We start from the raw sequence: 25,465 nt of genomic DNA on the forward strand, positions 1-25,465 counted from the left end.
GGAGGAGAAGATGACCACTGCCTCAGCAACATGGATTCAGACCTACTTCTCACTCAATATCAATCAATACAATTATATTACTGCCTACATCTCAGTCAGCCTGATCTGGATCCCTCATGGTCCGCTGGGTTTCCTCAGGTGACACAGCAGGCCTCAGAAGGGAAGGAGACGCGGGGTCATCTTCCTCCTCTCAGGGACGCTTATCTGCTCCTTCAGCCGCCAAACTCACCGTCCAAAAGAGCAGGAAGCAGAAGCGTAACGCCGCTCTGGGTGAGGATGAATCACAGCGCTGGAGATGAAGGGTAGTGGTGGGAGGGAGTGGGGGGGAGGGAGGGAGGGAGGCACTCAGAGAAAGGGATATCAGAAGCCTGCGGCGGAGAGAGGATCTCAACCAGGCAAGGAGAGAAAGTCGAGCAGGAGTTTTTCACAAATCAGCGACCGTCTGTCCTGCAAAAATGAACTGAAAGGAAGTCAGAAGCATGGAAAAACAGCAAAATCGAGCCAAAGACGGGAGATTCATCTAAAATCGAATGGCAATCATTTTATTAAGTTAGGAAAATCAACACATTTAAGAAATTCAATTATGTACATGAGTCTATAGCATGAATAAAAAACAAAAACAGGAAGCTCACACACACCAAAGCTCATACAGGTTAAAGACTTTACACTTAAATAACCAGCTAGATTTGTTCACGTCAACAATCGTCTGTAAAGAACACTGTCACCGACCTGATCATAAATATCTTAAAACGCTATAAAATACGTAAAGCTCGTCTACCACGTGTTCCATGGGAAACAAAGAAAAGGCGATGGTGTAAGAAATCATTTCTCAACATGTACTGTGTATCGGTAAGCCTTAAAATAAACTTTCAAGCGATCTCAGTGAGGTCATGTACAGCAGGGTAAAAACAGGCGGTGGGGGTCGGGGGGTCAGGGGTCAGGGGTCACCACGTAAGCAGCCAAAAGATACCGCGACTCCAGACTTTGTTCGAACTATACAGAAAAAATAACAAGGGTGCAAATAGCTTCAGTCGGAGCTGCTCGTGCCGTGCACCACAGGAAACCACTACGCTGAGATTCACAGGGTGTAGCTGGAGGGAGGGGGAGGGGCTTCACGTGTGTGTGTGTTTGGTGTGTGTGTGTGTGTGTGGTGTACAGTAGTGTTTTGTGATCCTCGGCGGATTATTAATACACAGCTTGGATTAGTTCTCCAGAGTCTCAGTGCTCGTCTTTGTCCCGTCTTTGTTTCTCCTTCTCGTCCTGCAGCGCCGTGCCGAGCTTCTTGATGAGCACCGACAGCACCTTGTCCATGGGGTCCATCACCCCCCGCTGGAGCCACTTGGGGATAGTGGTCCTGGCGTGGTGGAAGCCCAGCTTCTGCAGGATGTAGTCCACGCCCACCGGGTCGATCTTGCGCCCGGTCCAGGAGATCAGCCTGAGGAGAGGAGACAAGAGGACGGGTTTGACATCTGAACATGACGACTCTGAACTGATCAACTCTCATCCCTCTGGGTTAAACTCTGCCTTTTGCTTAGAAAGAAAAAAGGTGCTTAAGTTAGATGAGAATGAGAAACTGGAAATTGGAGAAATTGGAACGTGAGAGGAGGCGAAGGTGACAAAGGAACAACACAACTCCTCCACATTCAGACATTATTCCTCTTCTTCTTCTTAAACAGGAAGCATCCGTCCCTTCTTTTGGTTGCTCATGTGTGTTTACCTTCTAAAAAGAGCAACCAGGGACCTTAGAGGAGGTGTTGCTACTTTAAACAATATGAAACAGCAGCACCTTTGTTACTGATTGGACTTAAGGATGCTATGAGTCACATCTCAGCCGGTTCCTGACCTGAGCGTGGGCTCTAAGTGCCAGGTGTTGCACATGAACTCCCTCCAGTCCACAGTGGTGTAGTTGATGGCCTCGTCTTTGTCCGTGGAGCTGTCGTCGTGCGCTGCCGTCGTCGGACTCTTCTGACCCGGCCGAGTGGCGAACATCCGGGGGGCGAAGAGAGCTGAGGACACACACACACACAGCTTTATAACACAAAGCCTTCTTTGTTCTCTCACAGCGTTGGAGAGAAAGACCTGGACTAACGTTCACATTTCCATCTGGATGATTTGAATTAATCGAACAGAGATGAAAATATTTCTCTATTCAGCTTCAGAGTCTGAAGCACTGAGTCACATCATTGCTATGGTTGCCATGAATAATGCAGGGGTGAAGGCTTTTAATTTGTTCCTTTGTGACAATAGGGAAGCCATTAGAATGCCGCCTGCATTGGATCGTCTGCCGTCCCTACTGAGCGCACAAATAACACGCCTGCACTTCACGCTGCTCCTGTTAATGCACACAGCAGCTGAGGAGACGCAGCACACACACACACACACACAGGAAGGTTCACATCCTGCTGGAGCTTTGAAGATTACTTTCCCTTTCATATCTTGCACCTTTATTTTGTAGATTCATTTATCGCTCCCACGATACAAGAGGACGGACAAAAGACTAATCTTTTCCTGACTGACTGAGTGAGTGACACCAACCTTTCTCCTTCTCCTTCAGGTAGGCAGAGACGAGGTCGTGCAGAAACATGATGAGCTCAGCGTCCATGGTGACGCAGATGTGGTCTGTGAACTCCGTCACCACGCTGCACTCCACCTTTGGTTTGCTGTTGGAGTCTGGAATCAAAAACAAAGCATGAACAAAAGAACACAGAACACACATGAAGTGATTTGATTCTTTTTTATCTCATTTCCTTAGCAACAGAAAGAAAATAGCATCAGGGCTGCAGGAGGCTGCACAGTGTTTCTGAATCCCACAGAGATAAGAAGATAAATGCTCCTCAGCACTTCCCACCTGTCAGAGAAGGTTCCTCTGGATCCTGAACGTGGATGGATTTAAACTCTAGCTGCATTCTGGGAAGGGCGAAGATGGTCTCCGTTTCATGGTTGTAGCTGGAGGAGCTGCGGAAGCTGCTGAGCAGACTGGAGCTTTTGGCAGCCATGCTGCTCTCGGGGTTGTTGGCTTCCACATTCCTCAGCAAGTTCAACTCTGAGCCAGGAGATAAAACACGTCAGAGGGAAGTTCAGCTTCTCTGCTCCTCGGCTTTGTTAAAGGCTATCAGCCGTTATTTTACATTCCAGATAACAGGCGGCAGCCGCGAGGCAGAGAGGAGCTCTGTCAGAAACAGAGCCGCCTGCTTTGGTTCAGGCAGAACTTTGTCAAGTTGAGTAAAGCTCAGTGTCAAAACTGAAGGAGTCAGGAGGAACCTGACACTTTGACACTTTACAGAAACAAACAACAAAGGAGAGGAGACGCTTTGTGTTTACCTTCGTTTCTCATGGCAGTGACGTAGTTGAACCATTCTTTGACGGTGGCGACGCCATGCGGGGGGTTCTCGTGGCGCCGGCGGGTTATTTTGGTTATGGTGGCCATTGGACTCTCCAGCGCGCCGCAGGGTTTGGTTACCATGGTGTTATGACCAAGGTGGAAATCCAGTGATTGCACAATGTAGGTAGAGTCGTCTTTGGAGCCTGAACACAACACAAACACATCAGATAATGTTTACAAATCCTATAAACCTCTGTTCAACTCTCATTACAAGTCTTAAATGATCAATTAGCTAAACTCTAATCCTATAAATTGGTATTCATTCTCCTCAGCTCCACTCTTTCTCCTCTCTTTGTCTCACCGTCCTCCCAGATCTTCTGCGCCTCGGTCCAGAAGGCGATGTTGGGCTCCTCCAGGTGGAACAGAGCCCAGGACTTGGAGCGGAAGTTTGGCCCGTGGAAGCAGGCCAGAGTCATGTGGTTGCCATGGAGACTCATGGAGCCGCCGAGCTGCACGGCGTCCTCGGGCAGAGGCATCTGGAAGAGCGAGATGTGGCAGCCGGCGATCACCTTCAGGACGCCGGGCCAGTGACGATGATGAGCTGCGTCCATGTCTGTGTGATGAAGACACCGGGCACAGAAATGAGACGCAGACAGGATCAGAACCAAATCACTGACTGGCTTTCATTAAATGTCTTATAGATGAAGATATCTGATTTACAATGTGGGCATGATCAATGACACGGTTTCATCTTTTACATTAGTTTAACTCTTTAAACTCTTATTAAGCCACAGTTTGCAGTAAGGAGGACGTGCTTACAAAGCTCCGCCCCTTTCTCGGTGTTGATGACGGGGGTCTTGGGGGGCAGGTAGGGCCCGGGCCCCCAGGTAGAGAGCGCTCGCTTGCTGGTGTCAAACTGCTGAGTGAAAAACTCCTGCAGCTTCATTCCAATTTTGATGAGGTCTGGTGTGGTCGAGCGCGAAATGATGACCTGGAAAATGTCCCACTGCAAGTCTCCGTGGACAAAGATCTCACTGGACGGACAGAAGGAGGAAGACCAGGAGAGAGAGAGGGGAGGAGGGCGAGGGAGACGGCGGGAATCAGCAAGATTGCAAGCAAAACTAAACAATTGAATGATTCCAGAGGCCAGAGGATCTGTGCTGCTGATCAGCTGACAGGGAGCCACACCTCTTCTCTGTCGGGCTGGTGTCCACGGTGCACAGGTTGACCTTCCACTCGTCCTGGAGCTTGAGGCCGGCGTTGCTGAAGACGCCCATCAGAATGCTGGAGCCCATGTAGTCCACCCGGGCCTCTGTGGAGCCCATGGTGATCTGGATCTTATGGCTGGGCTGCTGGTTCGGGTGTTCGGAGATGTGGGCTGGAGGAGAGAGGGCGAGCGGACAAACACACACACACACACACACACACACACACACACACACACACACACACACACACACACACACACACACACACACACACACACACACACACACACACACACACACACACACACACACACACACACACACACACACACACACACACGCTCAGCTCAGTGATCACTTCTTTACCTGACATACATGACACTGAAACTAAAGCAGCAGATTGAACACTTGTTTGCTGAGGAAGAGCAAATGCTTGCAAAGTGGATGGGATCCATTTTGTTTACTTACAGACCATCTCCAGCGTGTTCACGTCGATATTACCGCCCACCACGCCGCCCTTGGAGTCCAGCTTGGAGCGTCCCAGGCCCACAGACATGCTGATCTCTCTGTCTCGGTTGCTGCCCACAGACAGGCGGCCCTGGCTCTTCAGCCCACTGGTCGTCCAGCTGCAGGGGCAAAAACACAACGGTAAACAAGTCGGCGACGCTGCTGAGGAGGACGGATTGATTACTGGAGGGCGAGGACAGGCTGGAGTGTAAACGCTGGCAAAACCACCAGCAAGTCCTTCAATCTGTCAAATGTCTTTATCATATATAATGTTTGTTATTATGTCAGTAGGTCAATGAGCTGATACAGATTGTTTTTCAACCATTAATGTGGATTTATTGAGATCCATCTGGGTGTGTGTGGATGAATTCATTGCTCTTCTAATAAGACAAACACACTCTGTATTCATGTGTTCATAACTTCAGTCCTGAGTCATTTCACTGAGGTTTGGTCCCGTGAGTCTCTTCTGACCCAGAAAGCAGCCGGCAGCTCGCGGATTTCAAGACAGGAAGGAAACTTTTCTTTTATGATGACAGAGCTCATAAAGCGACGCTGCCTTAGTTATGTGTGTGTGTTGTGCTTTTGTGCCCGACTCAGCAAGATTTTGTTCAATTTTGGAGATGGAAGTTGTAATGAGCGACTGGTAAAATAGCGATGGGAGATAAAGCGCCATAAAGGCTGAAACACACACACACACACACACACGCAAGGCTGGACGGCGTGTGGAAGAAGCAACACGCCAGGAGCCGATCTGTGCCTCATCATCTCTCTAATACTCTGTTTAGAGCAACGCACAGGATCCAGCACTTTGCTGTTATTCCTCATTTGGCTCATTAGTTTTATGTCCTTACCTTCTCTTCAGACTCTCTAACACGCTGAAGCTTCTCCTTCCTACACAGCGTTACCAGCTGGACTCTTCTGACACGCGTGCTCATGTGAGTGTGTAGGTTAGAAAGCACTTACGTGTTGTTCCCCATGACGTTGCTCATGTTCATTTGGACTGTGAGCAGTTTCAAGTTGATGGCGAAGACCACCAAGGTCTCCCAGGGCGCCCCCTGCTGGCCAGCCGCTTTACCATTTTTGCCGAAGGCCGGAGTGGAAGTCTTTGACACGGAGTCTGGAGGAGAGGAAATGAAAATGGAGCAAAAGGCGTGAGAGGATAAACGGCGCACTATTTTGTTGTTCAACCACTTCTTATAAAATCTTTTTTAAAGCAAAAGCAACACAAATCTAAACTGCATGTCTGAGCTGAATCTGATCGTATTCTTCTCACTGCTCACATCTGCATTGGGGGAAGCTTCATGTTTTTGCTTCAGGTTTATGAGTGTGTTGTTAAAGCATCATTCTCAGAGCGAGTGTGAGCTGCTGCGGTGGTGATTACAGAACATAACCAGCATGTGTCCCAGCTCCTCCACCTCTGCTCTGCTTCCTGTATTTACCTCTTCTAGGTGCGGAGGAATCCGACACGCTCCTGGTGCGACCGGGCGCCGGGGACTTGAGGTGCCCCAGGCCGCCCGGGGACATGTTGCTTCCAGTGGAATGCTCTGAGAAGACGTTGGGGGACTGGGGGATGTGCTGCGTCCCGGTGCTGCCGTCCCACGTCCTCCAGTAGGCTTTGCGGCTGGACTCGGGGGACAGATGCTGAGTGACGTTCTCAGCAGAGTCGGGGGTGGCCGGGCCGGAGGCTGAAAGGAGAGGAGAGGAGAAGGTGGAGATGTAAGTGAAGGAGGAAATGTCAACCTGGACAGCTGGGAGAGAATATTATCTGAAAGAAGGTCAGCCAGATAGAACATTAAACATTCATGCAGCACAAAACCTAGAGGTCAGGGAAGAGATGTAGGCCGAGACCTTCAAGCTATTTCATAAAAACAGAGGAAAAGAGTCTTCATAAAATGTGGACCTACATGGGATTCTCCACAGATAGTGTTGCATATGTTTTACACTGCTTGATGGGTAACGTGTGCTCCTTGTGTTCTTGCTCCATATTACACACACACACAGCTTCCATGGCTCAGGGGAAGTTACTGTTGTTGTAATATATTTTGCTTTGCTTTTATATTTTCCGTGTGAGACAAAACTGATCCGAGGGAAAATGCAGCAAAGGTTACAACTCCTTCATTGATTTGGCCCAGAGCAGAGAGAACACACAGCTTCACACACAACAGGCAGAATGAAAGGGAGCACCTGGCAGGTTGATTGTTTGGTCTCCCAGGAAGAGGCGCCTGGCAATGCTTCGGCGGTACCAAGCCCTCGGGAAGGCGAGGATCTCACTCAGCCTCCTCATGTCGTATTTGAAGGAGGCTGAGCCGATGTCACACACAGCTGAGAGGGGGGACGGGGCAGAGGAAGGAGTTTAACACTCTGGGAACTCCAGTAAACCTGGCTGAGATGATGATGACCTCAGAGATGATGTACCTGAGATGTTGATGAGGGTGGTGTCTATTTTGCCACCCTTGGGAGGAAGGAAGCTCTCGATGAAGGTGGGGCCTCCGCTGCGTCTCATCCTGGACAAGCTGACCTTCACAAACTCCAGGTTGATGCTGAGGGAGTCTTTCCGTCCAGTAACAGAAGAAGGCTCCTCGTCCACTGTACCTTCGGGAAAGAGAGCAGCCATTAACGCGGTTATCAACGTTTACCTGTCATGTGGAGTCAAGATTCACAAGAACTCTCATGACCTCTAGATCTCAGAGTTTTTAAAAATGTCTCTACTACTCATTTTATGCTAATAGGATCCCATTACTGAAACTTTCCCCGTTCTCCCTCCATACCTAGGGGCCCTGGGCCCGGAGGCAGCCCCGTGACTGCAGACTTCTGCTTGCCGGCACCGTAGGGGTGGAAGACGTAGAGGGAGAAGTCAGACATGCAGGCGGTGAAGCTGAGGCCGGAGGAGTTACTGGGGGTGCTGGTGAGGTCAGACTGGCTGCTGCTGTGGCGGCTCCGGCCTAATGGGCTGCCCAGCAACGGAGACGCTGGAAGGAGTCACAGGAGAGCAGAGGGACACGGAGAGGGTGAGCCGAGCGGTTACGTATGCATCGACTAGGGCAGACGACCTTTACTGACCTCGATTAACAGGAGGAAATGCAAGAATAGGAAGAGACAAGCTGCTACAAGTCAGACTGATAAATGGCATTTGACTTAATGAGACTAAATCAGAGGAAACAACTGAAGTTGCAGACCACAGAGCAGACTAATGACTGCAACATAACAAGCTGAGAGCAACATTAATCCCCACGCTGACCTGAACACGGCCCTGCATGTCAGCTCATACACACACTGACAGCTCCTATTAAACATTCAAACACTTGAGACTGAAAATCTTCACACATCTCCGGCTTCTGGAGCGTCTTTATTCCTCTAACACGATAACGCTCGGGGTCAAGCTCCTCTGACCTTTGCTGGGGGGCGGTTTGGGAACGTGCTGCCCGGGTGGAGTGGAGGAGGGCGGCGGGTGCGGTCCCTCCGTGGGGTGGGCTCCGGTCGGGGTCTCTAGTTCACCGCGGTTAGAGGAGAACACCAGGTCCAGAGAGGGCAGTTTGAGCATACACTCCACCCTGGACATGGGCAGGCAGCTGAAACGGATCTGAGAGGGCTGGAACACAGACCAGAGGAGTGTTTGAGTCAGAAATTACAAATGTCCATCCATAGCCGGGACCACGTTCTTGCAGCCGTTCGTCGGTACCTGCACTCTGACGTAGACGACCACGTCCACAGGGAAGGAGGAGTAGGCCGACGTGGACGAGGACACCAGGGAGGTGGTGGATTCCTCCAGCGGCTCCACCGTTTCAAACTGGCCCATGTCCTCCTCCTGCGAAGCCACGGCTAATGGAGAAGCAACAGAGGCAAAGGTCAGACAGACTCCAGGTTGGGAAGAAGAAGCATTCTATCAGAAGAAGCGCACTGACCCGTGTAGTTCCGCTCCACAGGGGTGATGGGAATGGTTTCCAGTGCTTTTTCGAGGAAGTCCAGCAAACAGGGGCTGATGACCATCTCCTCCGGCAGAGTCTGCAGGGCCACCCAGGCGTACAGCTTGGCTGTCTTCACCCCTCCACTGCTCTTGCCTTTGGCTGCAGAGACACAAAGGAGTTCAAGTCAGCAGAAGTCTGGGCTACAGTGATACTGAGAGCTCTTTTAGGGGAGATTTCTATTTGGATCCTGGGCTTTAAATGGCCTCATTTCACAAGTCCAATCAAATCAAACATGTCTCAAGTTGATTTATGAAACATCTGATTAACAGAAGCCATGCAAAAAGAGATCTTTAAATCTGTTTTGCTGTCTTTCACCCTGATTGTGTGTTTGGCATCAGTGTCTTGTGCATGAGCCCATTTGATCAAAGTTGCCATCTGGACTCAAATGGTCTTAACTAAGGGAAGGAATCGCATGCAACTGATTGCTGGATCCAAGCGGCGATGGCAATCTAGTGCCGGTGATTGAAGATGGTGCTAGGGCATGCAAGTATGGATGAGCGAATGCTGAATACCTGATGGAAGAGGTGGGGGCGGGGGAGGTAGGAGCGAATTAGTCTTGCTTTGGGCAGCATTGGGAGGATTGGGAGGGCCCATATCTTTCATACCATACAGCTTCGATTCTTTGGAGAGCGTGCGGGGCAGCGAGGATCCACGCGACGCGTTGGGCGACTCCGTCTTCAGGGTCTTGGAGTTGTAGTGCAACTAGAGGAACAAAAACACAAGAAGAAGAGACAAACATGAGAGGAGGTTGTGACCCAGCTGGCGTGTGGGAATTTGTTTCATTTAAATTCTGTACGAGGTTATTACCAATTATGACCCAACCAGCACCTCTGGGGAATAACTGTGGGCACTGCAGGCAATGTGCTTTCTTTTGTTTAACTTTAAGATAATATCCCCATCACATGCAGCAGCAGACATGAGCAGACGGGACAGCACAGAATAACAGAGCTCAATTATTGTATGAATCTGATATTGAGCACAACAGAGACGGTGTGACACGCTCACTGACCTTAACGTCTACTCCTGGAATGTAGAAGACAGTCGTCTCCATGTCGTTGGACTTGGTGGGCAGGGTGGAGGGACACTTCTTGCCAGCTAGGAGATGCGTGGTGGAGGTGTAGGTGGGCTGCAGCTTCTTCTTCTTGGGGGGAGAATCCTGGTCCAGACTCCTGAGGCTGTGCTCACAGCTCCTACAAACCCCACACACAGAGGAAACGTGCCATCGTGTTACCAAGCTAACCATAAGTCTGATTTTGGATGTTAAAGCAGTATAAATGAGGTCTTGTATCTCTGGGCGAGAGGCTAGTGTCGCTGTACGAGCTACAGTGTGACAATGATGTAATGAGCTCATCATAATAGGCTGTGATGTTGCTGCAGATTGTTTCCTTACCTCTTGAAGGAGTTCTCCTCATGCTCAGGTTGCTGAGTGGTGGGGTGCAGGACACATTTGCCGCTGTCAATCTCGACACGGACATCCAGCTCAAAGTCGATGTTTCTCTCAGTTGCCGGCCCGCTGAAGCTGCGATTGGCCGGCGTGCCGGGCCAGCGCTCGCTGAACAGCTGACTGACAGCAGAGAAGCCCGATGGCTTCCTGTGAAGAACGTGACTGTAATAAAAGAACAAACGGTTAGTAAGTGCTGAGAAGTGCATTTAGAATAAAAGCTCAACTTTCATGCCATTACAAAATGAGGTTTAACTGTTCCACTCACAAAGGACTTCGGAAGGTGGCCGTCCTGTCCCTCTCAAACTCTTCCTCCTTGTCCGAGTCCTCAGAGGAGGACGAGGAGAGCTCATCACGTCTTACTTCATCGTGCTGGAAGGGAAGTGCGGGTGAGAAGACAGCAGGGGTGCCAGGGGCACTGAAAGCTGAGTGCTGACCCTGGCTACCGGATGGAGAATGAAGATGAAGGTGATGATGAGGATGGGATGATTCGTCAGTGGTGACTGATGACAGGTCGAACTCTGTCTCCTCAGGGAACTTCAGAGAGAGGCAGTATGAGAGAGGCAGGGTTACAAAGGGGGAGGGCTTTGATACATGCAGAGAACTTTGAAGCTGATGAGATCACTTCAAACTTGAAAACTTGACAATCAATTCTGAATGATAGAAAAAGCCGAAGGTTGATTATAATAAACCTGTTGATGTCTGGAGAAGGAAGTTTGCCAACAAGTGACAGTGAGTCAAACATTTAGGGAGACAGTGTTCTGTAAAATGGACCGTGTTCTAATTTCATTGTGCTCATGTGAAGCTCGTTCTGATCCAAATGTATTTGATTGAAATGTAGTGTGAGTGCAGTGTGGATGGATGCTGGTGAGCGTGTGTGTGTGTGTGCAGCTGCTGTATGTCCAATAACAGAACACCGTCTGCCTGGAATGATCCTCTGAGGAGCGGAGGTCATGCATTTTGGTACGGAGGAGAGGGAGAGAGAGAGAGAGAGAGAGAGAGAGACAGACAGAGAGAGAGAGTGAGAACAGGAAGAAGACGGGGAATGCTTGACATGACACCCCAACAGGAGGACTCTCAAGAAAATGATCATCACCACAAAGCCCAAGAAAGTCTGCTAGTATACAGTGTGCTATCCTTATCGACTGCTGGAGAAGGATTAGGTGATGACACAACCCAAAGGCAACTATTGACTGGAACTGATCAATTAAAGAGCCGGCAGTGAAAGTTTCTGACAGGAGCAAACTGCGTCTGAGGCTAATCCACACTCCAGCTGTTAGGGGTCAGCTCACTCACTATAGATATTACAGTGTTAGCTTTATTGACCCTCTAAAGCTGCACTAAGTACTCAGGAGATGAACTGCTGTCTTAATGAGCCTGTGCAGACAGACTGACAAGAGAGGCAAACATGGTCACATGGTCCTGAGCCCAGTCAGTCTGGGTCTGTGTCTATGGGGAACAAATACTGAGATACATTTGATTGTTCAGAAGCAGGAAAATACAAACACCATCTGTTAATAACAACCGATCCGATGTTAGATCACTCATGGACATGCACCTTTAAAACGGGACCGGCTCCCTTTGTTATTCCAGAGAAAGTAGCAGGCGTTTTATCTGTGTTGAGCTTCAGAAGGTGTGTGTGTGTGTGTGTGAGAGATCCAGCTGTGCCAGCAGCTCCTGGGTCAGACGCTCGCCATGCAGAGTTGTTAGCGGAGGTGATTTGGATTATTATGCAATTTCAAAATAGGATTTGAAAATGTGATTCATTGGGCATTATTACAACAACAACAACCTCAACTTAAAGGTCGACGTTTTTAATTAAGGAGGGAAATTAACTTTGTGTGAGCTTATTGAAATGAAAGCAGGTACAAACTCAAACCTCAGGCGTCTAGGTGGTTGTAGAAATGCGGCTGTTATTAATCTACAAGCACCAGGAATGAATCACAAATAAACCTAGGCACATGAAGAACAATAAGTTTATTTTTATACTGATGTTATGCGTATGCTTTTATTTGATCATCCTATTTTGATTTTGCATATTCCAAACCTTATGAGTGCTGTCAAGGTAATGACAGAGGAAAGTGAATCGGGTGTCTGTTAGCCATTTTAATCGGTTATATTCAGTCCTTGACTCCATGTACCTTGAATATCTCTCCTGGACTGACCGACACGGGTGTGGACTCCATGGCCTGATTATTAAGCTTTAATTGAACAGAAGAGTTATCAAAATGAGCTCATCCAAAACAAGACAAACAAAATCCTCAGGGCGTAGCTGCTGCTGCTTCCTGTGAGCCGCTTCCTGAAACCAAATCGATTATAGATGCCACGGGTAAACGACTCAACTCAGCGAGTCCACAAAAACAAAGACATGATATCACCACGACATTAAGGTGCAAGCGTCCTGGGGAGTGAGGAGAGGATTACCGTGTCCTGGATGTTGAAGGTGACTCTGGGCCCCGGGGACGCTGCGTCTACACGGACATCTGGTAAATCGTCCACCTCTCCTAATCTGGAACTGAAGGAAAAGAGAAATGACCATACAATTTCGACTGATAAAGAATAATGATATCATTGGCACAATAACCTTAAAAACAACAAACAAGAGCTTATGAGCACAACAAAGAGATTAGATGACACCACAAGTTGAGGAGACAAGAGATCTGAAATGAGGAGTGGAGGAGACCATTTCCACTCTGCTCCATCCATCTTCTATGAGAGTGGACTTGGACTGTACTTGTCACCTATGTCACAATGATAGCAGGAACAGTAGCCCCTGTTTGTCCCATACCTCTGTCTATCCATCCGCTTTAGAGGCGGTCGACCTGCTGCTGCAGAGATGCTTTTGGAGCGGTTATAGCTCGGTTTGTAGCCGAGACCCCACTTGTCCTTCAGAGACGCCGCCTGGTAAGAAACAAAGGCAGAATCAGAGTCATGGTTCAGTGTTGTGTCCTTTGAACTGTTTGATTTGTACAATGGAGGGAAAGTTAGGTGTGGAAGGAGAAATCACCCTCATGCTGGAGCGACGTAGTTTCTTCCTGACGTCCCTCCTGATGTCGTTGACGGCTACAGACTCCAGCTGCTGATAGCGTTGGATCTCCTGGTTGATGGTGCCTTCACTGGCCCCTAGTTTCCTGAGGGAAAATGTAAAACAAAATAAAGTGAGGGTCTTTTCAGAAGAGTACTGATGTGAGTGAATGCACTAAAGGTGTTGGTTCCTGAGGTGAAAGTAAAGCAGGACCCCTACTTGAGGTCGTCGATGACCTTGGCCTGTTCATTTAGCTCTCTGATATCCACAACCCTCTTGGTAAACTTCCTCCCACGAGCATCAATCATCTGGTTGCCCATCGCCATCTGTCGTCTGGGGTCAATGGTCTCCTGTTGGGTCAAAGACATGTTATCCACCCAAACACATCTGTCAGGCTGATGACAGAGAAGTGACAAACCTGAACACCATAATTCTCTGGAAAGCTCCCAGGCAGCTGCTGTAAATAAGAATGCATCCCATGCAAATCTGTCCTCAAAACTGCTTGAATGCAGCTTATGTTGATTATTATGATGCAATCAGAATAGGTTCATATGTAAATTGAATACATACACACACACACACACACACCAGGGACTATGAGAAAAAAGAGACACCACCACCTCCACCACCGCTCCCATCAGGGTGAGAGAAGAGATCAGTCAGTAGGTCTACTGTCCACAGGGGATTGGTTCAAACTCATTTTCATCTTTTCTTCCACCACTTAAGCTTAATGAGGAGGGCAGTAAAAGCAAATGCTAAGCGACACCGATTTTTATTGTGATGCCAATTAATTTGAGCCTAAATCAGCATTGCTCAGCATTTCAAGAACGTCATCAAATTTAACTGCAAAGGACTAAAATGTAATGCCACCGTTGAAGTGATTTATGTCAGCCAGGAAAAGAGTTAAGACTGAGGGTGGCTACATACACAGGCCCAGGAGACAGGTCTTTGGGCCCTGACACCGCCTGCTCGGAGGCAAGGCGACGCACAGTTTAAGGGCTCGACTGGGACAGACACACTCTGAGGCCTGGGGCTCAGGCCCAGGATGTGGTTTACCAGACGCTTCCTTAAGGTCAGCCGCGGGCTGAACTGGCTCCCTGGACTCTGCAAATAATGGCAGGGACACATGTATGGACCACTCGGCTAAGTTCACTTCTGAAATTTACACCATGCAGGATTCCTTCAAATACAGTATATTGTTATTATGATGACATATTAACTTATTAACATAATGGCCACTTGTAGCAGGTTTCTGCGGGCAAAGAGGACTGAGTCTACTGAAAGAGACACAGTCACACATTAGGTCTGCTGTTACAGTTTCATCACAACTACTTTGAAAGTACTTTAGTAAACAAAAGACTGGCTGAAGCTACATACACATGTTCTAACTCTGATTCTAGCACAGTATAGTGGAACAGATACAGAATCATATCTAAACTGCAGGCTTCATAACCCAACTTCAGGCTGGGAGGCAACATGCACCCACACAGGTTACTGACTAACCATGTGGATGGTGGGTGACATGGAATCGGCTTCATCCTCATCCGACAGGTCTGCCATGTTGACAGAGTTCAGGTCGGCGATGTCGTCTATGTCCTCCTCGCCCGTCAGTGAGGTCAGAGTATTGCCCAGGGCGTTGAGCCGCTTGCCAATGTTGGGATCCATGTGAACGTCAATGCCGCACATTTTCCAAAGCACATTCAGCGTCCAGGTACCGGCACTACTGCTCTCTGTTTGGAGGAGGAGGGGAGAGAGTGAACATTACAGGATCAGTTGTCTCAGGCTCATCTTATAGCACTGACCTCCCGTGTATGATCCATACTTCAAGGACCAACAGGTTTTGTGGAAAGAACTTACCAGCAGACGGCTGCCCTGTAGTCCTGGAACAGACTTCATATGTACCATCTGGAACTACACCTGCACACACACACACACACACACACACACACACACACACACACACACAAGCAGCATCTGGTCAATACTTCAAGTGGCGTATGCAAAGAAAGTTATTAGTATTAAATTTTTGAAGCTGAAGTGGAGGAAGTGGAGGCGACAGTCCAGCAGGAATAGGAATCCAAAGCATCCAGTTTCACAGGAAATAACAAACGGCTACCATCCGCCTTGAAGAAAGACCAAATTCACTCACAGGCATTCATGACCATGTCGCCCCGGATGTCTGGCTTCCAGTCGTCCCAGGTGATCTCAAAGCCCTCGGCGAAGCGGATGCAGAAGTTCTTGAAGTGGCCTTTGCTCACCAGAGACTCGGAGGAGCAGGCGGTGATGAGCGTGCTCTCGATGGTCAGGACCAGAGCCGAGCTGGTGTCGAAATCTATGGTGTTGTTGGCCTGGCGACAGAGGCGGGCGGGGAGGGGAGACGGGTTACACGGGCCTCAACATAGGTGAAAGAACATACAAGAGAACCCACGTCCATGTTTGGAAAAGAAGCAGACCCGGGGACGGTTGGTAACATTTCATTCTGCTCACTTAATATAATATTACTTTGGTAGATTACTTCACATTGTGGTTAACAGAGCATGTTTGGACATGTGGGGTACATAGATGGGCTCATTCATGAAATGTTACCAAGGTTTTCAGTTTGTTAATTTCTTATAATGCAGTATTAGAAAAGATTTACCCACATTACCTGGATTTCTGGATTAACTCTGAATTGGTCCTAACATATGTTTACCTCTATGATTGTACTTCTTAATTTGATTATTTATTGTTACAAATCAAGAGAAAAAACAGTCAAGGAATTAGTACAGAGATTCAGGTAATTGTTTCTGGAGCTTATTTCCAAAAATGTGCACCGATTACATAAACTGGAGTGCAGGGTTTGACGATCGATACACAGAATGTGAATTAATGCAGGTCACGACTCCACTGGTGTGCAATAAAAACTGGCATAACCACTTTTAATCACGTCATTCAACACCCCATCATCCTCACACAGCATGCTTCATTGCTCCACTCGTTGTTATGCCAGCTTTGTGTAGCAAACTTTGATTGTTTCAGTGATGTGGTGCTGGTCCGACACTTTACGACATCACTCGCAATACAACATAAGTTTAGTGACGACAGAGTTAAAGGAACATTTGCTGATCACAATAAGACATCCACAACAAGCGATCACACAAGATGGAAGAAACTGCTGGTTACTTTTCGTGCATTTTTATGCCGACCCACTGATGTGGCGCCCCCAGCTTCAGGGTGGATGCCCTCGGTAACTGGTACTTGTCCTCTCTATGAAAATAAGTGTGACATGGTAGCTGGTATATGTTGTCTCTATGGACAAAAGTATAACAAGTCAGCTGATGGGGGCCCAGGGTTTCCCCAAGAAATGTTAGGGGGTGGTTACATAGGGAACATCTGCATCAACACATCTGCAGGTCATACTGCATGGAGCAAACTGAGACACTAACACATATGGAAAGATTACTATTACAGAGAAAAGGGGGAAACATTCAGATGTGCTTTCTACAATATCTACACCACACGCATAAGTGTGTGGGCCTACCTGGGACGTGTTGGTGATGGGCAGGCAGATGCCGAGGTCATTGACAGTCAGCTGGAGGAAGAGGGTGCTGAAGGCCTGGGCGGAGGTCTGCTGGATGCCTGGCAACTTGTCCACCACCTCCTTGGTAGCCATGTGGATGTCCTTGTTGAGGGCCAGACGCTGCTCGTTCCAGTTGTCATACGCCGCTTTGTAATTCAGCCAGAAGAGCACAGCTGCAGGACACACAGATGGTCAGTTGGGGCTGATGGGTTCAGACCACTAAGCCTTCTGTTTACAATACTTTTCCCATTGCTGCTGCAGAGGACTAGTTCTGACATTTAGTAAGTGACATTAAGGAATGAAACCAAACCTCTGTCAAATGCCACAGGCTGGGCGAAAACAATGGGCCTGTTCAGAGTTATCAGGACAGCTTCCTTGTCCGAGGAGCCACTGATCTCCTCCTGCAAAGCATTCCGCAGGCCGATACGAGTTCGGAAGTATGCCACCTGATGGAAGTCTGAGCTGGCCTCTTCGTACACCTGAAGAGGGTATCAGAGGGAAGGGAAGGACTTGTTGAACTTGTAGATTCTGTATGATTATCCATTGGATCCTGAATGTTACCATAGGCATTCAGCCCAATTTCCATCATCAGAGTCAGTCGGTGTGTGGCTGATCTTGCAGTGCCTAATGGTTCTATCATACCTGACCATTTCACATGTTGTATCTCTGCAACCTGGATCTAATATGCTAGTTACTTACTTACCCACTTGGATAGCAAATGTTTCCCTAAAGAGACCATTGAACTGGAGATGTATGAGCAACACAGTAATGTGGGTGTCCTTGTGTGGGAATGAAGCAGATATGTACCTGGTGCTTGACTATCTGTCCTAGGGCCAGGTTGAGATCTACTTGGCATTTGCCAAATAGTTTAAGGTAGCTGCTGCTGCCGCCCGGCTGCGCCTTGCACTGGATCCTGTTGGAGAGCTCCAGCTCGATCAGGCCCGTCTCAAAGCGCACGGCCCGCATGGAGGGAGTGGTGGCTGTCATCTGGATGCCCTGTCAACACAAACAACGCTTTGAGGAAATTCCGCAAATGTTGACTGATGTTCATGCAATAACAAAAGCCCTTTGAGAGAAGTTTGGGCCAAATGCTCCACCATATTGTTGAAAAACACATGAATGAGGCTTTGTGTTTTTATACTGGAACAGAATGTGGCACCTTGAACATGAGGCTCAGTGAATAAAGCAGGATTTTTGGCTTGTCTGCATCTGTTGAGGTGTCGTACTCGTTCCACAAAGGGATGGGTTGCTCTCCTCCTGCACACAAAACAGCACTTACATCTCAACGTCTACCAGACTATAATGAAATACAAGAAAACTTGCGACACCACACTGAAGTGTGTGTAATCATATGAATTCAAAATGTCATCAGTATTAATGTAGAGAAGTAGCTCTTGGGTACCTGACACCTTCTGGATGACCTCATTGACCTCCTTCATGAACACCTTCTGCAGGAACACCAGGTGGTTGAGCAGGTCTGTGGTCAGGTTGTGCTCAAACGAGCCGATCTGCAGACAGAAAGGTTTGACATTAACCTTGACCGCTGGTTACAATTTAAAATCTACATATGCTAGTAGGTTCAACAAACAAGAAGGAGTTTTTCTGAGAGTGTGTGTCAGCCGTCCCATCAGTAGCCCGTTACCTCAGCCACACAGCGCAGGTAGTTGCCTTGGAGATAGTTCCCTTGCTTTGCCGGGAAGTCGTCGGCTGCCCAGCCCTGGTCGGCGTGGCTCTCGTGCTCCTCCATGATGTACTCTCCTGACATGGTGACCGGCGGCAGGGTGAGGCTGGCTGAAGGCGGCAGGGTGGACATGTCCACGGGGGACACTTTGGACTGGAAGCACAGCTTGTGGTTTGGTAGCTCAAAGGTGAAGCTGGTTTGTGCCCCTAAATACAAAACACAAAGAACAAAAAACACAGCGGCACAAGTTAGCATTATGGTATGGAAAATCTATAATGAGGTAATGACATAAAAGAGATCAACTATAAGCCAGAGTTATCCAGCCGGGGACACGAGCGTTCAGTTGGAACGCTCTGTGACTTTTTTCCACCTGTCATGCCGTGGCTCTTCATGCGACCCATTTTGTACTCTGCTTTCAGTGAGGGCAGCAGGGCAGCGCCAATGGTGATGCCATCCATCATGGCGCTGAACTTGAGTACGATGGGTTTCTTCTCCAGACCCTCCGGCAGCTGTGGGAACTCATTGGCCTCCACGGGGGTTTGATTGATGCTGGAGGCTTTGTCAGAGGGCTGTGGAGTGGGGGTGTCCTCTCTATTAGGAGGCTGACTATAAGAGAGGCCAAAAGAAGAAACAGTTCAATCACGACTGCTTGAGATCTACAGAGAATGATAATCAGAATGGAGGCTTTGAGGACAGGTTGCCCAGTAACTGTTGTCTTAATGCATCCTAATGCAGCCAAGCACTGATGCAATAAAGCATCAACGCTATTTTGAGTGGCAACATGCAGAGTGTGGCAAATACTGACTCCCATTCCTGTCAATACCACATTATGGAAATCATATGCATTTTAATATCCTAAGCACAGATACAACTCTATAAATAAATTATCATAATTCTAAATAATAGCCGAAGTAAAAGCTCCTACACAGGCTTTGAGAGGAGTTAACTGGATTCTGTGAGGACACGCCTCCATGGCCTCTCAGTTATGACTACTATGCTTCTTTTAACTAAAGGCAATTTAGGATCCGATGACAATAGATGATACATGAAGGCCCCCTTTGCAAACTCAGAGGCAGAACCCACGTGTTGGAGGGCTGGCGGATGAGGTCGGAGATCTGTTTGGAGAGCTGGTGGGAGCTGCGGACCATCATGCTGTGCAGGGTGGCCGGGTGCTGGGGGATGTTGATCATGATGGCCCCCACTTTGAAGACGGCCGCATTGTTGGTCTTCAGGCCTCGCTGGGCGCTGTAAAGGGCCTGGGACTTGGCGATGTTGCATTTCACCACCGTTCTGTAGTGCAGAATAAAAGAAGAAGAATGAACGACAAATACACATGACTGATGCTTCTTCAGGTGACGAGGAAACAAGAATGGATGTGCAGTGGACATGGATTAGACATCAAACAGTGGAGCACCATGCACATTCAACACAGCATTCAGTCTGCCGGGGGATCGACACAGTGACACAGGAACGTGCCTCACCACTCTGAACACACAAGGTCGTGAAATGTACATAACAGCAGTGGAATTGTTGCAGGTATAAACATCCCTACATTCATGAATGGCTAATGTAATGTATATAATAAAGCTTAGACAATAGAAAGACTCATGCAATCAAAGAAAACCCTGAAACTGATGAAACACACAAACACACACATCACATCTGACCATGAAGATCCCTAAGAAACGGTACTGAAAGCATAAATACGACAGGTGAGGCAGACAAATGAGGGATGTGCACTGAGGGCAGGTGTGTTTGTGGACATGAACATGACGAAGTGTAAAGCCCTAAATGGGGACGATAACATACAGGAACTCTTGTTTAGCTGTGCTGGTGGGAGACGTTGGAAAATCCTCCAGTCTATTCAATCAGTTGGAAGAGAAAGCAAGGGAATTACAGAAAAAGAAGAAGAGCAGAAGAGAGTGTGAAACAGTTCGGAGGAGACGCCATCGGGTGAAGGCACAGCCACAGTGTTTCTCACAAGCAGCGACTGAGACTCAAACTGAGGAGACAGATCAGGGACAGGTCTCGCCTCCAGGCCGAGTATGTCAGAGGACCACATTGGGTCTGAAAGACAATATCTCAAAAGAAAACTTTAATTTAGAAGAGTTTTAGCCAGACAGTGTATCTGATTGTGACAGACATACACACAGAGGTTAAACGTTGCACCGGAGCTCGTCGTGGCTCAAAGCTTGATCAGATTGTCTCCGGCAATTGTTTGCATATTACCTTCATTTAAATATGACAGGAAAAATATGCATGTCTAAGAGAGTCAGTGCAATCCTTAAACAAGTTTACCCATCACTGATGACGGACGCATGCCAAGTTACTGCCTGGCATACACAGCCACACACTCGGGTGCGATTGGATGCATACCAAATGGAAATATGATTAAGTTTTGCTTCTTCCATAGAGGCAGGATCTGTTTAATAGAATGAGATGAAACAGCTTTTCTTTTTCTCTTCAAAGCAGCAGTATAATTCTAAAATGAAGCAAAACACCGTGCGGAGACAGCGCCACTGTCTGAATGCATGACTACAGGGCTTGTAACTTGATTAGGGCGGTTTAATTTGAGGAAATTGCTTGCGTCGAAAACAAAACCTGCTGTTAAAATTGTCTGAGTAGAAAGGAGGCTTTAAATTGGTTCTTGCCGAGGCCTCGCTCTTGTGAAAAACACTGTACTTGTTCTTCTCTTACAACTCAGGGACATTGACAGATAAGTTATCTCAAACATTAAGGCATTCATGTGAGCAGTTGCTGCTTTCAAGTGCAGCCAAAGAACGGAGCAAATCCTCCTTCATGTGTTTACTTTGAAACAGTTTTGTATTGATCTGAGTGACATCAATCAGGTTCAAACTAACTGTGAGAAAAGTTTGGCCAACAAACAAAAGAAAACACAACCAATGCCTTTGAAATGATCGATTATATAGGATTAAAATGAATAACAAAGATGTCTTATTAATTCATCAAACTTCACTTATTACAATGAACTCTGATGAAGGTTTCTTTCTCAGTACTCTGAGCTGAAAGTGTGTGTGTGTGTGTGTGTGTGTGTGTACGTACTGAATGTCAGGCGTTATCCCCTCCAGGAGAACAATGTTGACCCCTCCGATGTGAGCCGACGCACAGGTCTCTGTCATTTTCTGATGCAGAATATCTGTAGACACATAAGAAAAGAATTTATCATTCAATAAAAACATTCAAAGACGATTGGACGGAGTGTGTTTAAGGTGGACGAAGACAGAAGATGGATATTAGGATGATATCATTGAGATGTTGTTATCCGCCTTACCTTTCATCTTCTCCTTCAGTGTAAAGCTTCCATGGATCTTCTTCAGTTCGGCCTCCATGGTCAGCCCGCCGATGTCTGCCTCCAGGTGGGTGCGGTTGACCATGCCGATGCCGAACACGATGAGGGTGACGTGCTGTGGCTCGGAGCTCACCAGGCTGCGCCGCCTCCCCCCTGCTCCTGGAGGCTTGGTGGGAGTGGTGGGCTCCTGCTGCTCGTTCTCAAAGATGACTTTACAGAGCGGCTCTGAGGGCCGACGCCCACCTTCTGCACAGGAGAGAGGAAAAGGCAATTGTGAAATGTGTGTATGTACAGCATGTGGATGGGATATACATGAGGGTTGAAAGATAAGCTGTGTCAATTCTGTGTGTGAGTACTAGAAGGGCCAGATTTACAAAACAGGATGCTAATTATCATTTAGGATTCTTTCTCTCATTATACCAGCACCAGTGTGCCACGTCAGAAATGATGGACAGACAGGTTTGGTCGTGTTTTGTCTGTAAAAGCCCTGCAAAACTCTGTCCCTAGGTGTCATCTGTGAATCATTTCAGTACCAAACATAACCTTTAACACTTTCTACACAATGACTATAAAGTGTTTCACCATTTAAGAGAGAGATCTAGTAGATATAAGACTTCACACACATCACCAGGACATGAGGAGCTACTTTATACATTCAGCGTCAATTTGCAAGAGAGAAGAGGATCATGGGAGCACAGATCTTAGATTCCTGTCATGGTTTCACTTCTTATTTGAAGACATCCCTGTCGTGAACACACGCAATCTGCAGAAAATGAATTTGGTTGGTCACAATGGAGTTTAATATCTTCCTCATATTCCCACAGAGTATCTGATCTAAATTTGGCTCGGGGCGACCGACCGACCGTGATTTAAAAAGAGAGGGAAAGTGAACGGCTCCGTGAGGATGGAAGGCTGTGACCGCATGAAGGCGTTTCCTGTTGAAACACTGCCCCACTACAAGCCACCGTCTTACACTTAATGAATTCCTCAGAGAATCTAGGGTCATAAAAGCTGCAAGAAGAAATATCAGAACAGAGTGTAAAGGAATAAAACATGAATAATGCAGCAAATGGGAGGAATGAAACAAGAGCCAGCACACAATTACAGCAGTGTGATGGGTCGAGTGTGAATATAAAGGAAAACAGGAGTGAAGACAGAAATTGCAGAAATGATTAATTGCAAATAAATACACATTTGCATAGAATGCTTATATTGTGATGAGAAAATACAATTTCTATGAAGCATAAACATAAATAATGGACATAGTGACATATAAAATTGTACTCAGAACTGGAGGACACCAGGGGAAAAGGATGACAGGATGGGAGGGCGGAGAGAGAGATCTTATAGAGGAGGAGATGTGGAAGGAAGGTATAGAGGGGAGACGTGACAAGAGCAGCAGAGGAGGAGTGCAGGGGCGAGAGGAAGGAAGGAAGGAAGAAAGGAAGGAAGGAAGGGAACAAGCCACTGACTAACTGCTGGGTGCCTATTCCCACCTGACAGGCAGTTCTCTGGGGAGCTTTTCTCCAGGATGCCGGTGGGATCTGAGATGAGGGAGTAGAAATTCAGCAGCTTGTACATGTTCTGCCAACATTCTGCTGACGGCTCACTCTGCTCCGACACCGTGATGGAGTCAGAGTCGTCCATCTGTATGGCCATGTGGTCGGCAACGTCACGGGAGCCCTTCCTGGACACCTGTGGGTCACATGGGAAATACTCAATATGCAACAAGGGGCTGAAGAGTACATAAACAGCTACGCCTGCTCATTCCTTCTCATTATTGCTCTGCCGGCTCTGTAGCCATGGGAGCAGAGAAACAGTTCAGTAAAAAGCCTGGAAGCCTCTCCTGACCTAAACTTCAGAAAAAAGGAAAGGTAACTCAGGCAGAGCCCAGGTCCAGGTCTTATTTGTTGAAGTTATTGGAAGTTTGTGATGAATACCTCTGGGGATGTTACTTTTATAAAAAGCCTGTGAGCTGAACAAAAGTGAGACTAGTCTGAAAATGAAACCAACTGCTGCCACTGCTGCAACTACACAACTGTCCTGTTGATATAAATGGAAGAATGTGATGAAGATATCCTGCATCAAGCCGTCACAGAAGCTTCTACAGGGACCTGAGATGCACCAGTGGAAGACTTGAACACAAACATACAGAGAGGTTTTCACCACTCTGAGTTAGGCCAGAATGCTGCAGAGGAGGCTTTGTTCTCCACATATCACAGTGAGAACAACTCCTCTCTGATTGGCTCTTATAATCCACTGGCTCCCTCTAAGGGTGGGTGTGTAGAAATTGTCGGTATAACAACTTACCGCTCTGATTTAAAGCATAGATGGGTCTGGCACAAAACAACTTTAAACACAATTTGAGCCAGAACACAAGTTGATATCCTGAGGAAGGTTGGTATTGGCTGACTCTGAAAGGTCATGAGGCCTTGGGTGTAAAGATTAGCTCATCTATAAGCCTTTATAAACCCTATCACAAACTTTCCCGACACCAAGTTTATTTCCTAGAGCAGCATTTGCCAATATCAATATCTGTCGGCCAGTAAATGTGGAGGAATTTTAAATGCTGAAATTGTCAAGTTTGAAAAGGTCCGTGTGTTTACATGGAGCGGCTGCCAAGCTACTGCAACGCAATACTACTAAAAAGGTCTACACAATGTTTTGAATAATACATTTGATACATCTGACCGCATCTACCGTCCTTTAATTGCCATTTTTGACCTTTTACCGATTCTTCTTGGTTAAACATTCCCTATCTTGTCCCTGGAGTGGTTGGTGGTTGATGCGGTGCTTCTAGGCAGAGCTTTGTGTTTTTAAATGAAAGGTTTCATTGTTACCTTAGATGTTCGTCGCTCAGAACGTCCGAGCGAGCTGCGTCCCCTTGGCTCCCTTCTCCCCAGCGTGTCCATGCCTGATGGAGGTCCGTTAGGTGGCAAACCCCCGGCCATCCCTCCTCCTCCTCCCCCGACCCCTCTCTTGCTCTTCAGGGTTTGCGTTCCACTCCGACCTGCTCCGTTGAGGCTCCCCCTCGAGCTGCGACTGAAGTCAGACGACCTGAAATGGCGGTAAGGCCGGGCTTTGAAGGTCGGTGTTGGGGAGGCAGAGCCGGCAGTGTATCGGCTAAGCTTGATGTCTGTCTGTGTGGCCTTGATGTCATCGATCATGGTGCTGAACTGGTGGATGAGGCGGACGAGCGCCATGTCCACACGCTGGCTGATGGCCTGGCAGGCCGTAGTGAAATCACAGTGGAATGTGTTGTAGTGGCGGCGGCTGAGGTCATGGAAGGAGAGCGGGGCTGCAGTGGGGCCCTGAGGGGCGCTGGTGGACTTCTCCATCACCACCGCATTCAGGCTGAAGGTCTCAATCAGCAATGCTGGTTTAAACTCAAGTGGTGGAAGGTTCACCATGCCTTGTCTATAGTAGAGGAGAAAAAGAAAAGGAATG

General features: G+C 47.8%; 1 protein-coding gene across 11 annotated transcripts in view; it reads right to left on the bottom strand.

The window, feature by feature from the left end:
• Positions 1 to 515: 515 nt before the first annotated feature.
• The window catches only part of kiaa1109 (KIAA1109 ortholog), a 53,810-nt gene continuing 28,860 nt past the window's right edge, over positions 516 to 25,465 (bottom strand). For 2 of the 11 annotated variants that reach the window (XM_076161008.1, XM_076161007.1), the window contains exons 48-90: positions 24,859 to 25,435; positions 23,515 to 23,713; positions 22,001 to 22,264; positions 21,772 to 21,865; positions 19,792 to 19,998; positions 19,079 to 19,314; positions 18,670 to 18,914; positions 18,430 to 18,535; positions 18,187 to 18,284; positions 17,835 to 18,023; positions 17,338 to 17,506; positions 16,989 to 17,200; positions 16,631 to 16,714; positions 15,618 to 15,816; positions 15,326 to 15,385; positions 14,972 to 15,198; positions 14,396 to 14,572; positions 13,688 to 13,818; positions 13,451 to 13,574; positions 13,232 to 13,344; positions 12,868 to 12,958; positions 12,585 to 12,644; positions 10,712 to 10,980; positions 10,393 to 10,608; positions 10,012 to 10,192; positions 9,515 to 9,704; positions 8,940 to 9,101; positions 8,717 to 8,856; positions 8,428 to 8,626; positions 7,806 to 8,006; positions 7,453 to 7,629; positions 7,222 to 7,359; positions 6,477 to 6,722; positions 6,001 to 6,154; positions 4,999 to 5,156; positions 4,511 to 4,700; positions 4,142 to 4,356; positions 3,684 to 3,935; positions 3,322 to 3,525; positions 2,849 to 3,043; positions 2,536 to 2,670; positions 1,844 to 2,006; positions 516 to 1,435 (exon numbers count right to left, since the gene is read on the bottom strand). In XM_076161008.1, the coding sequence (XP_076017123.1) occupies positions 1,219 to 1,435; positions 1,844 to 2,006; positions 2,536 to 2,670; positions 2,849 to 3,043; positions 3,322 to 3,525; positions 3,684 to 3,935; positions 4,142 to 4,356; positions 4,511 to 4,700; positions 4,999 to 5,156; positions 6,001 to 6,154; positions 6,477 to 6,722; positions 7,222 to 7,359; positions 7,453 to 7,629; positions 7,806 to 8,006; positions 8,428 to 8,626; positions 8,717 to 8,856; positions 8,940 to 9,101; positions 9,515 to 9,704; positions 10,012 to 10,192; positions 10,393 to 10,608; positions 10,712 to 10,980; positions 12,585 to 12,644; positions 12,868 to 12,958; positions 13,232 to 13,344; positions 13,451 to 13,574; positions 13,688 to 13,818; positions 14,396 to 14,572; positions 14,972 to 15,198; positions 15,326 to 15,385; positions 15,618 to 15,816; positions 16,631 to 16,714; positions 16,989 to 17,200; positions 17,338 to 17,506; positions 17,835 to 18,023; positions 18,187 to 18,284; positions 18,430 to 18,535; positions 18,670 to 18,914; positions 19,079 to 19,314; positions 19,792 to 19,998; positions 21,772 to 21,865; positions 22,001 to 22,264; positions 23,515 to 23,713; positions 24,859 to 25,435 (7,864 nt within the window). In that variant the 3' untranslated portion in view covers positions 516 to 1,218. The remainder of the gene's footprint in view (positions 1,436 to 1,843; positions 2,007 to 2,535; positions 2,671 to 2,848; positions 3,044 to 3,321; positions 3,526 to 3,683; positions 3,936 to 4,141; positions 4,357 to 4,510; positions 4,701 to 4,998; positions 5,157 to 6,000; positions 6,155 to 6,476; positions 6,723 to 7,221; positions 7,360 to 7,452; positions 7,630 to 7,805; positions 8,007 to 8,427; positions 8,627 to 8,716; positions 8,857 to 8,939; positions 9,102 to 9,514; positions 9,705 to 10,011; positions 10,193 to 10,392; positions 10,609 to 10,711; positions 10,981 to 12,584; positions 12,645 to 12,867; positions 12,959 to 13,231; positions 13,345 to 13,450; positions 13,575 to 13,687; positions 13,819 to 14,395; positions 14,573 to 14,971; positions 15,199 to 15,325; positions 15,386 to 15,617; positions 15,817 to 16,630; positions 16,715 to 16,988; positions 17,201 to 17,337; positions 17,507 to 17,834; positions 18,024 to 18,186; positions 18,285 to 18,429; positions 18,536 to 18,669; positions 18,915 to 19,078; positions 19,315 to 19,791; positions 19,999 to 21,771; positions 21,866 to 22,000; positions 22,265 to 23,514; positions 23,714 to 24,858; positions 25,436 to 25,465) is intronic. The other 9 variants (XM_076161012.1, XM_076161009.1, XM_076161011.1 and 6 more) reach the window with 9 other exon arrangements.

Source organism: Genypterus blacodes, unplaced genomic scaffold, assembly GCF_046128005.1.
Source record: "Genypterus blacodes isolate CSIRO-AG114 ecotype Tasmania unplaced genomic scaffold, CSIRO-AGI_Gbla_v1 ptg000109l_1, whole genome shotgun sequence".
Lineage (NCBI taxonomy): Eukaryota > Metazoa > Chordata > Actinopteri > Ophidiiformes > Ophidiidae > Genypterus > Genypterus blacodes.